Raw genomic sequence first — 17,061 nt, 5'->3', positions numbered from 1 at the left:
CCTACTCTCTCTACTTACTCTCTCTACTTAATTCTTTAATTACGCAATTATTCTCTTAATTAAATAATTAGTCTTTTAATTATTTCTTAATTTAGTTAGTTACATAATTAATTAATTATTTATTTCTTAATTCTATATTTCTATTATTACTTCAATATTATCAATCATGTCTTCATTTTTGAAAAAAGCCACAAAAAAAGTTACTAAAGTGGCAAAATCATTGGGAGGTTCCAGTTCGTCCAAAAGAAAGGCCACTTCTACTCCGTCGGTATCAACAACACCTTCCATTAGTAATTATAATTATGAACATAATTATCCGGAAGGGTACGACCCGGAGTTACATAATTATGCAGAAGAAATGGAAAGAGAAATACACATTGATGAAGAAGAAGAACAAGAAGAGGAACCAACGACCCCAATTGGGATAAATATATCTCGACAGTCATCAACAAGATCACATGAAGAACAAGGAGAACAACAACAACAAAGACAAGCTCGTGGTAAACGAGTCAATTTCCAAACTATCGGTTAGTTTTATAATTTTATTCTTCAAATTAATTAAACTTTAAATTATTTATTTATTTAATTATAGTTTTATAATTTTAAGTTATTTATTTAGATGAAGATGAACCAGTAAGACAACCTTTTCCGGCAATGCCACCTCCTAGTGGTAGAGCTGTTTCACATGTGTGGTCGTATTTCACAAAAGAACCAACCGAGAATCCAGATATTTTCTTATGCACTTGTCAAATTTGTGAAAGTCAAGGAGTAAAGCCCTTAGTTTCATACAGTTTCGCCAGAGGTAAATACTTTTTAAGTTTTTTATACATACTGACATACATAATACATTGATACATTATATATTCATATTTTATAAACATTTATTTATTGTGTTTTGTGAATACGTGTTAGGTGGTGGTACGGGATCTTTTAACAAACATTTGGCAAAGAAGCATGGAATCACAAAAGAAACTCATGCAGCAAGCGGGAGCGGGACCACAAGTGGAAGCCGACAGACACAATGGGACATTCCCATCACAGGTATGTCTTTTAGATACAATCGTAATGACATGATTGATGAATTTTCTAGGTATGTAATTTGTGATGAATTGCCTTTTAACCACGGTGAAAGTAGGGCATACGAGCGTCTCAATAGAAAAACTTTGCAACCACAATATAGAGCAATCCCTAGGAGCACTCTTAAAAGACGCACAATTAAATTATACGAATCAATGCGCTATGAATTAGTTGAAATGTTTAAATCGTTTAATGGTAGGGTTAGCATAACAACTGACATTTGGTCTGCTCCCCCACATTTAGAATCTTATATGTGTGTAACAGCACACTGGATAGATCGAAATTGGATTATGCAAAAAAGAATAATTGCTTTTGAGACAATGCCAGAAAGACATACCGGTGAAAACATAAAATATAGATTAGTAGAGATATGTAGAGAATGGAACTTATTAGATAAAATATTTTGTTGTTCAACTGATAATGCAACCGCGAACATTAAATGTATAGAACTTTTGTTTAACGAACCTGTTTTTAGTTTAATCCTTGGGGGTAGCTTATTACACATACGTTGTTGTGCGCATATAATTAACTTATCTTGCCAAGCAGGCATAAAACAATTAAGTGATTTATTAGAACCAATTAGGGATACAGTGAAATGGCTTAGGATCGGAAAGATAAAAAGACGATATAAACAATTATGTGACCAATACCAACTTAAAAAAGTGTATTGGTCATTAGATACTCCTACACGTTGGGGCTCAACCAACGATTTATTAAGAAAGGCGATTGCTTATCGCCCAGTAATAACACAACTATATAGTGAGTGTACAGATAGTTTCATAGCTGATGACACTTGGGAATTAGCTATAGGTGTACATAACATATTAGAAGCGTATGACCACGCGACTAAGATTTTTTCTTATGTTTATGAACCGAACGTTCACTTAGTAATAAGTGAATGTATTACTATTTTTTATCATCTCCTTAAATATACACATGAAGATACTAACCCAAAATTGAGGCCGATTCTTGCAGATATGATGGAAAAATGGCAAGCATATTTTACCAATTTTCCTTATATTTATGGAATCGCAACCATTTTGGACCCACGTTTTAAAACTGAGGTCCTTACTAAAGTAATAGGATTTTATTACCAATCGTTAGATCGCCCGTCTACTGATGTACATAATTATGTAGGAACATGTAAAAAATATTTAGCAGAACTCTATGATTTTTACACTAGTGTATATAACCCGAAACGCGATATGTCTAGGCGTGCTAGCGTTTCGGCACGTCCCTCTTACTATAATTCGGTAATAGCTAACATAATGACTCAAGATGATAGTTTTGTAGGATCATCTTCTTCTTCCTCAACCTCATATTTAGAACTAGATAGTTATCTTAAACACCACTTTGAAATAGACCAAAGTATCTATGATATTTTGGAGTGGTGGAAAGAAAAATCTGTTAAATTTCCCATTTTATCGAGAATTGCAAAGGATATCCTTGCAATTCCCGCGTCAACAATTGCGTCGGAGTCTGCTTTTAGTGCAGGTAGAAGAGTTTTGGACGAAAAGCGATCTCGTCTTGCTCCACATAGTATTCAAATATGTGTTTGCAAGAAAGATTGGGATCAAGCGGAGATTCGAACACAAGGACTAAGGAATGATGATGATCAAGACGACGATGATGATCCATGGATGATGATGGATACATCTGCATCATCGTCAGGAGGAGAGTCAGCGAAAGCCTCTAATCAACCACATGATGATGACGAAGACGAATAGGATCAATCCGACAAACGACAACGATAAATCAACATTCAACAACTATAAATAAAAGGTATGACAAAGAACTACGTGGGCTTTGATTCCTTCGGGATACGTAGGCAGCTTAGTATTCATTTGGGTACTAGGTTCAAGTCCATTTTCTCCCTCTTTTTTTATTAATCATCTTTATCGACATTATCATTGATTCGTTTCTTATTAATTTATTTTTTTCATTCTTTTTAGTAAATATTTCAATAACGATGACAACTTGACATGCAATGCATTTCGCTAATAATCAAGTAATCATCAAAGGTACGTCCGCGATATTATAGTATTTTTTTATTATATAAATATTTAAAGAAAAAATAAAAATGGAACCGATGGTCCGACCCGCCCGTCCCGTGAGTTGGAACCGCCTCATGAACCGCCAAGGAACCGTTTGGAACCGCCCGGATCCGGAACCGTTCGCGACAGGTTCCAAATGGAACCGGAACCGAATGGAACCGGAACGGAACCGGACCAACTCGGACCGTGGCCATGCCTAATATATATATATATATATATATATATAAATATAAATATATATATATATATATATATATATATATATATATATATATATATATATATATATATATATATATATATATATATATATGTGTGTGTGTGTGTGTGTGTGTGTGTGTGTCTATATATATATATATATATATATATATATATATATGTATACATATATATGTATATATATATATATGTATATATATATATATATATATATATATATGTATACATATATATATATATATATATATATATATATATATATATATATATATATATGCATAAAAAATTTAAAAAAATAATATTAGAAAGTATACGATTAGATAATTCAAATAAGATCTCATTTGACTATTTCTTTCTTACATATTAACCCAATAACCATAATGTATCAAGTATTTCAAAATAGACTACGTACTATATACTCCTCTCATAAAATTTATCTTATTTTTTTGTCACTTATATTTTTTCTTTAATTTTCATACACATATTTAATTTATTTTTTTATTATATCGATGCATTGTTGCTAGTTATATCTCCATAAATACTTTCTCTGTTACATTGAATTTGAAGCATTTTTCATTTTGGTCCGTCTCATTTAATTTGTATCATTTTTATTTTTAGACAATAGCTTACCACTTTTTCTAATCTCATCTATACGTTTTAACTCTCTTTAAATTTCATTTACACAATTCATTCTCTATTTTTATTTATTAGCACTTTCCTTAAAATCTACCTTTTTCTCTTTGATGCAATTCCGTGTGGATACATGAATATAATACTTAAATTTTGGCGGCAAATTTGATATGAGAGGGATTAATCCATGTAGTATCTGATGATCTCATTTCATGACCGATATGATATCAAATTGTTGTACCATTTGACTGTTACACAGATCTTTGAATCCTCAGCATAAAACATATCACATCAAATCTATCTTATCATGTTCAACATCTTTGAATTTCTCTAATAAAAAATGGTACACTCATTTTAAATCAGTTGAAACATTAAAATTTTACACTATTTATTTATTCATCTGATTAATTTATATTTAGTTTTTAGTTTAAAATAAAAGTTAAAATATAATTAAGTAATATTTTGTTAGATTTGTCTCAATGGAAAGATTATTAATATTTATTTATATATATTTTTATTATACATAATTCAATATATTAATGGTCGAATTAATACATTAAAGTACGCGAAAAGTAAAAAATTGCAAGTAATTTGACACGGATGAGTTATTATGAGACTCCCTCTGGAATCTTTCGTTTCTTAAAATTGTTCACATAAGAAATGTTCATGTGAATTAAGAAAAATTAAATCTTTTAGATGGTAAATATATGTTTTATTGAGTAATAAATTAAATGGAGGAAAAAAAAAAGAGAACATAAATATAAAAAGATATAAAATTAAAGTTAATGGAAGAAATATGGAGACCATAACTGACCACAGCTGTAGAAAAAATATTTAAATAAAGTTAGTGAAAAACATGTGTGAATCATAAACAATATAAAAATGTTAAATGAAGTTAGTGAAAAATAAGTAGGGACCATAAATATTTATAAAATATTAAAAAGAGGATGAATAAGGTAATTATGTCCAAAATTTGGATATAAATAAAAAAATTCTTTAGGGAAACAACAATTAAACAACTTCAAAGACAAATGAAAACAACTTTAAGGAACAAAGAGGATATAAAAAATATATTATATTCATTCTTAAATACTTGCAATTGATAGTTTTTTTCCTTGGAAAAATTACTTAGAATAATCCAATTTATTCATGATTTTACTACAATAATCTCACCTATTGATTAACCATTAATAATCCCAACTTTGAGGAATATTTTCCTAGAGTAAATTCGGTAACCGGATGACTTGCTATATCAAGTTTTATTTTTTTACAAAGATAAATTAAAATAACATGTCGAAAAAAAGTTTAAAAAATGTTTTAAATTTTTTTATCATTTTTTTATTATTTATAATTTTTTATGTAAATTTTCAAAATTTTTCTCTAATTTAAATTAATTTTCAGTTTATTATTTTGGCAAATTACCTACTACAACAGGTCATCGGGTTACCCAAATTTACTCTGAGGCAAATACTCCTTAAAGTTGGGATTATTCGTGGTTAATCAATATGTAGAATTATTGTAGGAAAATTATAAAAAGTTTGGATTATTATAGATAATTTTTCCTTTTTTCTTTCTTCGTTATTACGAATTTGTTGTTTTTTTTAATCAAACCTAGATCTTTTTAAAATTTGAATATTTTGGAATTGGGTAATTCATTTTGCACACCCTTAATTAGAGGTGTTTATTCGGGTGATCGGGTCAGTTTCGAACAGGTGTCATTCGGTTCGGTTGTATTTTAGTTCGTTTGTTTTTCGGATCCGTGTTACGACGGGTCATACTCGGGTCAGGTCAGTTAGTCACAGTTCGGTTGAAAATCGGTTGTTTGATCTATTGGGTTAGCATCGGTTCGGTGTCGGTTGAATTTCGAGTCGAGTGTCAATCGTTTCAAGTTGTCATCGACTAATAATTGATTCAATTTTGCATGGTACAGATTGGGTTCGGGTATTTTTCAAGTAGAATTCAGCTACGAATTACTAATTTTTATCGATCGAGTCAATATCAGATTAAGTTGTTGGTTAGTTTTTAATTGATGATAAGATTTCCTTTACTTAAAGCAAAATAGTTCAAAGGCAAATCAGTTAGTGATTATTAGGTTGTTATTTTTACTTGTTTGACTATGAATTAAAATTAAAGTTCTATCAATTTTTATCTAATTTGATTAAAAGTAGTTAAATAAAAATTGACCATTGATTTTTAACTCGAAATATATGAAACCACATATTCATGAAATTTAATTTATTAAATTGTCTATCAGTTTATTAGATTAACTAATAAGAGGATTGAATATGTCCGTTAACAGTTATATGTCAGTTACAAAAATCGATCGCAGCTCGGGTTAAATTTTCTCATTTTCAGTTGTCAACCGTCGCTTTAGGTACAATTTCAATTCGAATAATATCGGTTTGATATGCCTAAAAAAGAAACACATTACGATTCGTTTCAGATCGAATTTTCTCACCGCTCAATTATCACCTTTTTTTTACTCATTCTTTGCAGTGTCATGGTCGAACAAAAGATACTACATGTTTTGCTTTCTTTGTGTTTTTAAGCTTGTTACGTGGTTTTTTTCGAGTTTATCTACTCATTTAGAACTATATTATAAAAACTAAAATGAATTTATTTTACGGTCCGTTTTGTACGAGATCATTTCACTAGACGATTTTAAAATAAAAAGTCAATAAGTTAAAAACTTATATTATTATACTATTTAACCTAAATATAAGACATGTCACACGGTGAAACCATTACATACAAGAATTTGTATTTATTTTATATTTTCACATCTATTAAATCATCTTACCTCTAATGTTATTCACAAATTTCTTCTGCTATCATTGTCGGTTATTCATAAAGACATAGATACAAATTTCCTCTGCTAAACGAACTTTTCTAGTCAGCGTTTACAAGGTATTGATCATATAAAATTGAGGTATTTTGGAAAAATGAAAATAAAATAAATCTTTTTTATACAAAATTTTCAAAATAAGTTTCCGGAAATTTTAATTCTAAAAAATAAGCGTCTTTGTGTTCGAGTCTAAAGTCAGGGTTTGTTCGTTATTATTAACAACGAGCAAGAGAAAAAAATTTACCACCTACTATGTTCACTGTTATTAACAGTAAATAAAATAATGTCATAACATTTAAAAGGACAAAAAATCAAATAGCATGTTCGTTGTTATTAATAGCGAACAAACATTGTTTTGTTTTGTTTTTTTTTGTTCTTTCTAACATTATGACATTATGTTCCTTTTGTTTGTTGTTAGTAACAACGAAAAAACCCATTAGGCTCGGACACAAAAACGCATTTTTTTAAAATTAAAATTTCCCAAAACTTATTTTGGTAGTTAATTACAAAAAGTTTATTTCTCTCAACTTTTCGCTAATTTTGATTACCTTTTAATACATCATATCAAAAATAAAGATTATTATTCATAAGTAATATGCATTAATAGAAATTATTTTTTTTTTAGTGTTCAACATAGCACAAAATTATAGTACTATTATGAATATATAAATGATATATTTGATGGATATACGCAGATCCACTATAGTGGCCGTGAAATCATAGTTGCCGAAGTATTAGACAAGATGTGTACTAATAATATATAGATGTAACATCACAATAATTCATAAGAATATTTTTCAAATCTATGCACATATGAGGACAAATATTATCTCCCAATTTTCATTATGTTTTAGAATATTATTTGTTAGTAATGTTATTGACCATTTTATTTTAGATTGCAAGTCTAACTCTAATTTTAGATGGTGTACATGATCATTTAGATGATCAAAAGAATGACAAATTAAATATGTCATCATGTTTATTAACACTATTATGTATCAACAATCATAAAAATACAATAAAAAAAACTAGAAAATTTCACCTGTCAGTCTCATATAATTCCGCTAGGTAGAAGAATTTTATTGGTTGATATTGATTTACGTGGTAAATAGAATCATCATTTCAAAAATTAACTTAACTGAGTAATTTACCATTTTTATAACTGAATAAACAAATAATTTTGGCTAAGATTAACTAAACATCAAGAAGTCAAATATGAATAACATTTCATATACCTTTTCTGCAGCAAAAAAAGTATATTGCATATCCAATAATAAGTAATTATTCGAAAATATTAGCTTCCATGTTCTTATTTAGTTAAGTTTTCTATACTGTGTTATACTTTTGCACTTAAATTTTGCATTTTCAGCAAGATTTTATTATACAACTCTACAAATTAAAAAGGTGATTTACATCTCCAATATAAATAGTATTTATACACCATAAAAAAGTTATTTACATAGCCACAAATTCTGTTTTTGAGTGGGATATTAAATTGATGATGATAATGTAAAATTGAATCAATGTTCACATTTAATGGTCTATTATAAAATCGTTATAATAATATTATATCATTTATTATATTTTAATAAAAAAGTTTGAATTTAATAACGATAATATAGTTACATTTTTATTTAAAAGTCAGATTCTAATATATGTTAATATTAAGAAATCCGTACATTAAAGAGTTTTTATACTAGTATTTTTCTATTTTTGTTGTCTTGAAAGATGTCTTGCTGCCGTGGTTGTGAGATTGCAAGTGATAATGGTGTGTACGAGGTCAAGAGAGATTGTGCCGTAAATCCATGCTGAGAGCCATTGTCGCTTCTACATTATGCCATTCATCTTGATCAACGAGTACTGTTGAAGGGCAACAACATATTTGCTAACAGTCATTTAAGGTTCTCCCACTAGCTCTCCTCTACTAAAATTGTATCGTAATTATTCCCTTTTTTATTCGCAGTCTTGTCATTCTAGAGCCACCGTCCAATGCTTTAGCCTCTCATCGACTTCTTCATAAGTTTTGGCTACGAGCAAAATATTATCAGCGAATAACATGCATCAAGAAACACTTTCACGAATATGTTTGGATAACTCATTAAATATTACAGAAAATAAGAAAGGATTCCTGGTGCAAACCCAATTCTATCGGAAAAAGCTCGATTGTCCCTACAAATGACTGAATGATAGTCACTGCTCCATCGTTAGGGATGATGACAATTCAGTCCGAATCCACCCTTGATTCGAGGATTTTTAATCCGATTCAAATCTGAGAAAAATTATATCCGACTTTTTCTCCTCCTATGGGTAGGGCTGAGTGAAATTATCTAATGATTCGAAAGTTCGATGATTTAATCCGATATTCGATTTGAAATTATAAAATTCAAAAATTCGAATATAGAATAAAAATTCAGATATCAAATATTTGATTATCAGATATCAAATATTTGATATTTTATCAAATATTTGATATTCAGATATCCGAATATCATACATTTTTTGAATAGTCAGATATCGGATATCGATATTATTTTAGATAATGGAATATCGGATATCGGATATCCACATATTATAACTAAATTCAAATATTTGATATTAATAAGAACAAAATAATATTTAAAAAAAAAAATCATTTTGATTAAATTCGAATGTCGGCTATTAGATATTTCAGATATCCAATTAGAAATTTTCAACTTATCCTCATTGATATCGAATGTCAGATATTTTGGATATATGTTTCGAATATCCAAATCGGATCGAATCGGATTTCGAATATCAAATATGTAAGTTTTCAGATATCGGATATCCAAAGTGACCGTGTATTTCAAATCAGATATTAGATGATGCTCACTCCTACATGCGGGTGAAGTTGATGAGTTCTTACTTATTGGATCTAGCAACTAGTTTTTCATTCAAGGTTTGCCTACTTAAATTTTAAGAAGGGTAATTGCTTACTTCTTTCGTTTTTTAGTTGCATCCAAACACTTTTTTATAGTATAATATATTTATTATTATATTGTTTTATCTAAAATTAAAAATAATAAAAAATAATAAAAAATTAAATATTATAAAAATATGTAATAAAATGAATAAAACAAGATACTACATGATTATATTTTTTTCTCGTATAATAGCCGCAGTACGTCTCATACTAGAGTAATGAACAATATAAAAGTTGGTTTGGCTACAAGTGTAAAGATGGTGGAAGTATTTCGATGTTCCAAAAGCAAAAACAATTTCTTTTAACTGAATACTTCAAATTCTTTTAATTAAATACTTCAAAGTTTAAGGACACTTCAAATTATAAACCTAAGCAAAAAAAAAAAAAGCCTCTTTTTAATAAAAAAATTCAAAAAGTAAGCGCTGAATCAAAATATTTTCCATTTAAAAGTATTTTTTAACTGAGCCTGAGGAATGATATTATTCACTGTTACTAACAGCGGACAATTATCAAATCGAGTCAAAAAGTAAATCTAATAATTGTCCGTTGTTACTAATAACGAGTGATTATTGTCTGACTTTTTGATCAGCTTAATAATCACCCGTTGTTGATAACACCGGATAATTATTAAATTGACTTTTTGACGAAGTTTACTAATCGTCCGCTGTTAGTTTTAGCAAATACCGTCATTTCTCATGCTCGAATGGAAAGACACTTATCTTAGAAAATAAAATTATCTCAAACTCAATTTGTAAGTTTTGTTAGAAAAAGCTTTTTTTGTTCGAAGTTTCAGGAAAAAAAGTTTTTGAACAAATTTGGCCAGAGTTCAAATAAATGAAGCAAAACAAAGCCCATCCCAAATTTACAAAGTATTCAATAGGGTTTCACAAATTATTGTGAGAGGCGGTCTCTTTGAAAGATCATCTCTAATTGGACCAATCCATTATATATTTTTTTATAATATTATAAGTAGATATTAAGATAAATGTAAGTAGAAATTTAAGATATTATAAGTAGGCATTAAGGATAAGGTAAATAGGCATTAAGAATAAGGTAAATAGGCATTAAGAATACGATAAGTAGACTTTAAGCTTTAATGAGCTGGGTTTGAGAGACGTTTCTCAAAAAGACGGTCTCTCAAGAGACTTGTATAAAATAAAGTAGTATTTTAATATATTTGTAATTTAGGAAAGTAGTATAACTTGTTATTTTTGTTTCCTTTATTAGCTGAGTAGCTCGTGTATAAATATCAGTGTAATTCATCATTATTATTTAATATAAATTAAGTATTCAAAACCCAAACCCTAATCTCAATGTTAATTTCCGCATTTTGATTTTATTCAAGACTAGCTAATACACTTTTCAATTCCCACATTTTGTAGCACAAATTTTGCAAACAATCACTCTTCCAGATAAGTTATGTCACAAGCCATAGGTCATGGAGTCAGCAGTCTAACATTTCTATTGCCAGTAACATGTAAAGCAAAGTCAAGAACAAGCTCCAAGGGAAAGTTCAAACCTGTAAAGATTGTGGATAGAGAAGAGGCTAAGCTGCAGAAAGATGGTGGGTTTGGAGATAAGAAGAAGGACCCATTGTGGCAGTGTATTCAAGGATGTGGGGCCTGCTGTAAGCTTGAAAAGGGTCCCACTTTTGCAACCCCTGAAGAGATTTTTGATAATCCTTCTGATATTGAGGTTATAATCTTCTCAATTATGAATTGATTGTTTATATTTGCATATTTATATGAATTGTTTGCTTATATGGATATGATTACAGGAATTGTTTCTAATTGATAGAAAAAGTGTGTCACTTTGCAGAAATAATCTTTATGTTGAATGAATTTTGATTGGATTTGAGAGATTGTATTTTTTTAGAGTGCTTATATTGACTAGAATGTGATAGATTTGGTCTTGTACACAAAATCCACCCATGACTGCACATAAATCCGACGAGGTACTGCCCATAAACCCGACGAAGTTTCATTCTAAAACCAACACATTCGGAGGAGTTATTTTACCATGAATGATCCAAATCCTGAGGTTTTGGGGGTTGAATTTGGTGGTATGATTTGATGGAGGGAAAACTTACTCTATATTTTGCAGGAAATGGATGAAAAGTAAACTTGAACATTTTCATTGAGGGGGATTGGAGAAAAGTATTCTCTTTTCATCATAATTGGATTAAAAGGAACTATGGCAATAAGGTTTGGTCAATTATGCATCCTAGCAAAGTTATATTTGAAAAATTAGAATTGAAATTAATTTATTGGGGCATATGAGGTCATTTTAAAACTTATGTGCTTGGATTTTGAGTATCATCTCTCAAACTAATTGAGTAGGTATAACATGTTACAGATGAATATTCCACGTAGTTGAGTGAATTACAACACAATACAAAAATCCTTAATCTCAACATATTGGGTCGGCAACCTGAACCTAGCTAATCAAATTGAGAGATCTTTGGCCATGTAGTTGAGTGAATTCCATTACCATCTACCTGCATGGGTTTTGGGGTCGAATATACGCAACTTTATCCTTTTAGAGATAACAAAGAAGTTATTTTCGATAAAACCTTGACAAGAAATATCATCTGCAATTTACATATATAAAAAGTGCACTTGATTTCATGAGCCATGTTGTAAAATGGTGAATGAATTGAGTTTGAATGGTGGGTGCGGCCTAAAATTGGATTTCTTATCATGACTTATGCTTCTTAGGTGTAATATAAACTCATTTTCAAGTTACTTTGAGGCCAGCTTGTCCTCATCTTGCTATTTAAAGAATCATTACCAAAAACTTTGAATGTACTTCATTTCAGTTAGAAGTGTTGAGGATCCTACAAGGATACTTGTGATGAAACAAAAAATACGAGAAACTAATGAGAAAATATATAACAGATGAGCTTATCAATTTGACAATCTAATATATTTAGCGGAAAATTTGTAAATAATACTCTCAGCTATTTCTCATTGATTTAAAATATCCCCTAACTATTATTTAAGTTTGTATACCCCATTTATTGGGATACTTTCTACATTGTTTTCAATCGGCTTTTTTGGTGGTATTTTGAGTCAATGAGCAATAGTTGGGTATACAAAGTTAAGTATCTCAACACTTGGTATATACAGATTATTATTTACAAATTTTCATATATTTAGCCATATAGTTAACCATGTTGGAATAATTTTAGCTTATTTGATTCTAGTTTTGCCTTATGGATTATTGCAGCTTTACAAAAGTTTGGTAGGTGCAGATGGATGGTGCATAAACTTTGATAAGAGCACTAGGACATGCTCTATATATGATGGTGAAACTCTATTCACTCATATTTCTCTTATGTTCATGTGACTTTAAAGTTTGGCTTTGAATCAAACCTTCAAGCTTACAGAAGAAATTAAATCTGCAGATCGGCCATATTTCTGTCGCGCTGAGCCAGATGTTTTCCAGAATTTGTATGGAATCAATAAGAGAAAATTCAACAAGGAGGCTTGCAGGTATCAGTTGATTGAGGGGCTCTCTTCGATTGCGACCTCCTCCTGATGAGGGTATTGGTCTGTCTTTTTTTCATCCTCCCCAGATTCAGCTTTGTGCGGGACTCATTCGGATGATGATGATAATGACTGACGGTTATTTTTGCAGTTTTTGTAAAAATACAATAAAAGCAATCTATGGTGTTGATTCGGAAGAGTTAGATAAGTTCAACAAGGCTATCAGAAGCTGAGGCGCGTATGCTGGCTTGAGCGATGTTGTATGTCTAATGACAAGGTGAGTCTTCTCCTATGGATGAGTATGCACAAGTAAAATTAGTTACCACATACGGTTTTTTTTGTTTCTGATTATAATGGACTACACTAAAAGGACTCATTAAACCGTATTTACATCTTATATATGTAAAGTTGCTGATGCAGTTTGTTACTAAAGATCGAGTAGCTATAATCTTTGTTATCATTAGACAATGCAATCATGCAGCCACTCCAAACCCGTCAAAGTTGTAGCTACTCAATAGCATTGGAACAATGAAATGTTGTATAAGAAAAATCACCGGAAATACTCACTTTCGATTGTCTAATTTTAAAGTCCGAACACTCAATTTGAATGACTTGCAGGAACAAAGGCAATTTCACGACTGTCAAAGTGTACAAACGATGAGTATAACTGTATAAGGAAAGTCGAGTTTGTATGAGTGGAGCTTGCTCTTTACCGGTATAAACCCAGATTTTCTGCTAGAGAAAGATCTTAGTAAATAACAGTTATTTGTGAAGTTAACAAATCATCCTTTTGTGGTAAGATTTTATAGAGTGAGAGTTTTGTTATTTTAATTTATTTTTTAATTTTGTTTATTTTATTATTAATTTTTTTTGTCTTTTTATGGTAATTTACAAATCACGGTGATTTTATTAAGAATTTTTGACTTATGAAATTAAAAATCAAGTATCTTTAGCTTAACCAGATCATTGTAAAAAGATCCCCTTAGTGTAATTAAAGCATTGTTTTTCCGATTAGTCTTCTGAAAGGCTCTCTCTGAAAGACGTTTCTCAAATTCGACCCATTAAAACTTAATTAAATTAAAAAATAATAATGGGCTGACTAATTTAGGAATGGTCTCTTAAATAGATTATCTCTCACAAGAATTTGTATTGTTTTTTTGGGTCTGAAGATGTACTGAAGTGATACAATATAAATTATATTTTTTGATACTATAATAAAAGTTGTTTACTAGATTAACATCGAAGAAAATATTGTATTGTTGATGTTTTAACTAAACTTGTTTCTCCATCATACTTTGATAGTCATATTTGATCTTGAGGATTGAGTATGAAAATTTATGTGTTTAGGTTGTTTAATTTATGTTTACAATTGTAAAGTCACTAAAAATCCTTTAGCCTTATATCATATTTATTATTTGAAGTTAATTATCTAATTTAGATATAGTATTAAATAAAAAATGTTCAAATAATTTATACATTTTTCTCGAGTCTTTTGTAATTTGTTTAAGACTAGTATTTCTTTATTACCATCATAATTTTGATTTGACTTTGGTAATATCAAACACTCTGCGGGAAAAGGAGGTTATAAAGGCAGTTTTTAGGCTAGTTACGATTTGAGTGGGAGTCAATGGTTTTAAAGGAAATATGAGTAAGTTCTTCTCCTAAGATAGGATTAGCCTTTAGATCACTTGATGAGTTAGAATTGTAAAGCATATAGCTATGCTCAAATGATTATAGAGTTAATAATTGTTTTACCAAAACTTGGCTAAGACCGTCTCAAATTGAGACCAAGAGTGGGCCGACCCAATTTGCATGTTTAACAACATCACACGTTTTCCCTTGTTTTTTCCATTTTCAGGGCATTTTTTAATTTTGACCTTAAAAATATCAATTTCAACTAAAGTAATACTTAAACATATCAATTAAAGTAAAAAATTTCAATTTGAACCTATAAGTGATCAATTTTGACGTTAAACTGACCAATTTCTACCTAAATATGATTTTGTTTCACAATTTTAGAACGAAGTTACATAAATTGGTATTATTCTATCATTCTAGTATGAATTTTAAACAACAAATGAATAGTCAATAAAACTATCAATAATAGTGTTAAAACTATTAACATATTAAATTTGAACTAAATGCTATCCAATGTATCTATACAATTTGAATACTTATTTTTAATACGATATTTAAAGATTAGAAGTTCAAAATTGAGTTAGATTAGATCATTGTCAAATTATATGTCATAATTTAACTATTAACATATTCAATTTGAACTAAAACCTATACAATATCTTTATACACTTTGAAATACTTATTTTGAAAACGATAATTGAAGCTTATACGTTCAAAATTTAGTTAGATCATAAAACATCAATCGTCAATTTATGTATCATAATTTAACTATTAACATATTCAATTTGAACTATTTACAAATATATTTAAACGTGTTGAGGAAAGACTAATATCACTATTATTGATCGATGATTAAAGAGTACAAGTAGTCTTATGTTGCATTAGAACCATCATGTTGCATTGAATAAAAGTACTTGTATTGTACAATGTTTTAACACTATTATTGATAGTGTTATTGACCATTCATTTGTTGTTTAAAATTCATCCATAGAATGATAAAATAATACCATTTTATTAACTTCGTTCTCAAATTGTGAAACAAAACCATATTTAGGTAGAAATTGATCAGTTTAACGTCAAAATTGATCACAAATAGGTCAAAATTGAAATTCTTTATGTTAATTGATCTGTTTTAAGTTTACTCTAAGTTGAAATTGATACCCTTTAAGGTCAAAATTGATGCCTTTAAGATTAAAATTGAAAAATGCCTAGAAAATGAAAAAACAAAACGAGAGAAAGCATGTAAGGTTGATACACGCGCAAATCAAATTGATTTGCTTATTTGAACTTCCAAATCAAATAATAAAATTTAGAGAACATTATGTGTAACAACAGTTGTTGACGTGATGTCAAATTCTAAGATTAAGTAACTAAAGAAATTTTTTAAATTGCCACATTGCCTATAAACAAACGGGAGATTGAAGAAACTGTGTCATAAGACATTTCAGACGATTACTAAATATAACTAATAGAATATTATGGGGATAATAACCGTGGTACTTTAGCTTATAAATATTTATTTGCTATAGTATAAATATTATAATTAGACCAATAAGATTAGATAATAACTAAAGTTGATCAAGGTTGTTGGAGGGCGGGTGCCATCCCTAATGGATAGGGTAGGGTGGCTGGCAGTCTTGGCAGCAGCAATTAGAAGCAACAAATGTAATTGGACCTCAAATGATATTTAAAAAGATCGCAAAAGCTGCTTCCGCCCTTCTCACTCGACCCGAGCGGAGCCCGCTCGACTAGTCGAGCCACCATCAGAAACTTCAAAAATTGGACAGAATGTGAAAATGAGCTCCGCTCGGCCCGAGCCATCTCGCTCGACCCGTTGAGCGGATGTCCTATACTCTTGAATTGAATCCTGCTAATGATCAGAAGCTACTGGAAGTTTGAATGCACTTTGCTCGACCTGTCGAGCGACCTTTAGGAATGTGATACTCAGCTTCTGATCTCAAGTACATGCTCTTGGACTTCTCGAGCTACCTTGGCTCGAGCTCATTCTTGTCGAGTGGGTCTACTTTGACTTCTTTTGGCTTGTTCTTATGGCTTGGCTCATGATGTTTCACTTCTTTGGGCCCTCGGCATTTAGGTGAGCAATGTATGCAACAAAAGGGACTAGTTTGTGCTCGGTGTTGATGATTAGATCCTGAAATGAAATAAAAC

General features: G+C 29.9%; 1 protein-coding gene across 4 annotated transcripts; it reads left to right on the top strand.

The window, feature by feature from the left end:
* Positions 1 to 11,048: 11,048 nt before the first annotated feature.
* On the top strand, positions 11,049 to 15,259 carry LOC130806418 (uncharacterized). Of its 4 annotated transcripts, XM_057671486.1 has the most exons (5): positions 11,050 to 11,461; positions 12,995 to 13,073; positions 13,173 to 13,260; positions 13,406 to 13,531; positions 13,873 to 15,259. In XM_057671486.1, the coding sequence occupies exons 1-4, from the start codon at positions 11,186 to 11,188 to the stop codon at positions 13,485 to 13,487; spliced, it is 525 nt and encodes a 174-aa protein (XP_057527469.1). In that variant the 5' UTR covers positions 11,050 to 11,185; the 3' UTR covers positions 13,488 to 13,531; positions 13,873 to 15,259. The 4 variants fall into 4 exon arrangements, with proteins under 4 accessions (XP_057527470.1, XP_057527471.1, XP_057527472.1 ...); XM_057671487.1 differs by lacking the exon at positions 13,873 to 15,259 and having other exon boundaries at positions 11,049 to 11,461; positions 13,406 to 13,532; XM_057671488.1 differs by lacking the exon at positions 13,873 to 15,259 and having other exon boundaries at positions 11,049 to 11,461; positions 13,173 to 13,311; positions 13,406 to 13,532.
* The last annotated feature ends 1,802 nt before the right edge of the window (positions 15,260 to 17,061 follow it).

This window comes from Amaranthus tricolor, chromosome 2 (genome assembly GCF_026212465.1).
Source record: "Amaranthus tricolor cultivar Red isolate AtriRed21 chromosome 2, ASM2621246v1, whole genome shotgun sequence".
Classification (NCBI taxonomy): domain Eukaryota; kingdom Viridiplantae; phylum Streptophyta; class Magnoliopsida; order Caryophyllales; family Amaranthaceae; genus Amaranthus; species Amaranthus tricolor.
Note: the sequence above shows the minus strand (reverse complement) of the source record. Positions and strands in the feature narration are given on the sequence as shown.

Bases quoted from the DNA above. Each gene is read 5' to 3' on its own strand.
- LOC130806418 (XM_057671486.1), top strand. From the start codon at position 11,186: ATGTCACAAGCCATAGGTCATGGAGTCAGCAGTCTAACATTTCTATTG. The intron at 13,074-13,172 runs GTGAAACTCTAT...TTAAATCTGCAG, and splicing joins GACATGCTCTATATATGATG to ATCGGCCATATTTCTGTCGC. The intron at 13,261-13,405 runs GTATCAGTTGAT...TTATTTTTGCAG, and splicing joins TTCAACAAGGAGGCTTGCAG to TTTTTGTAAAAATACAATAA.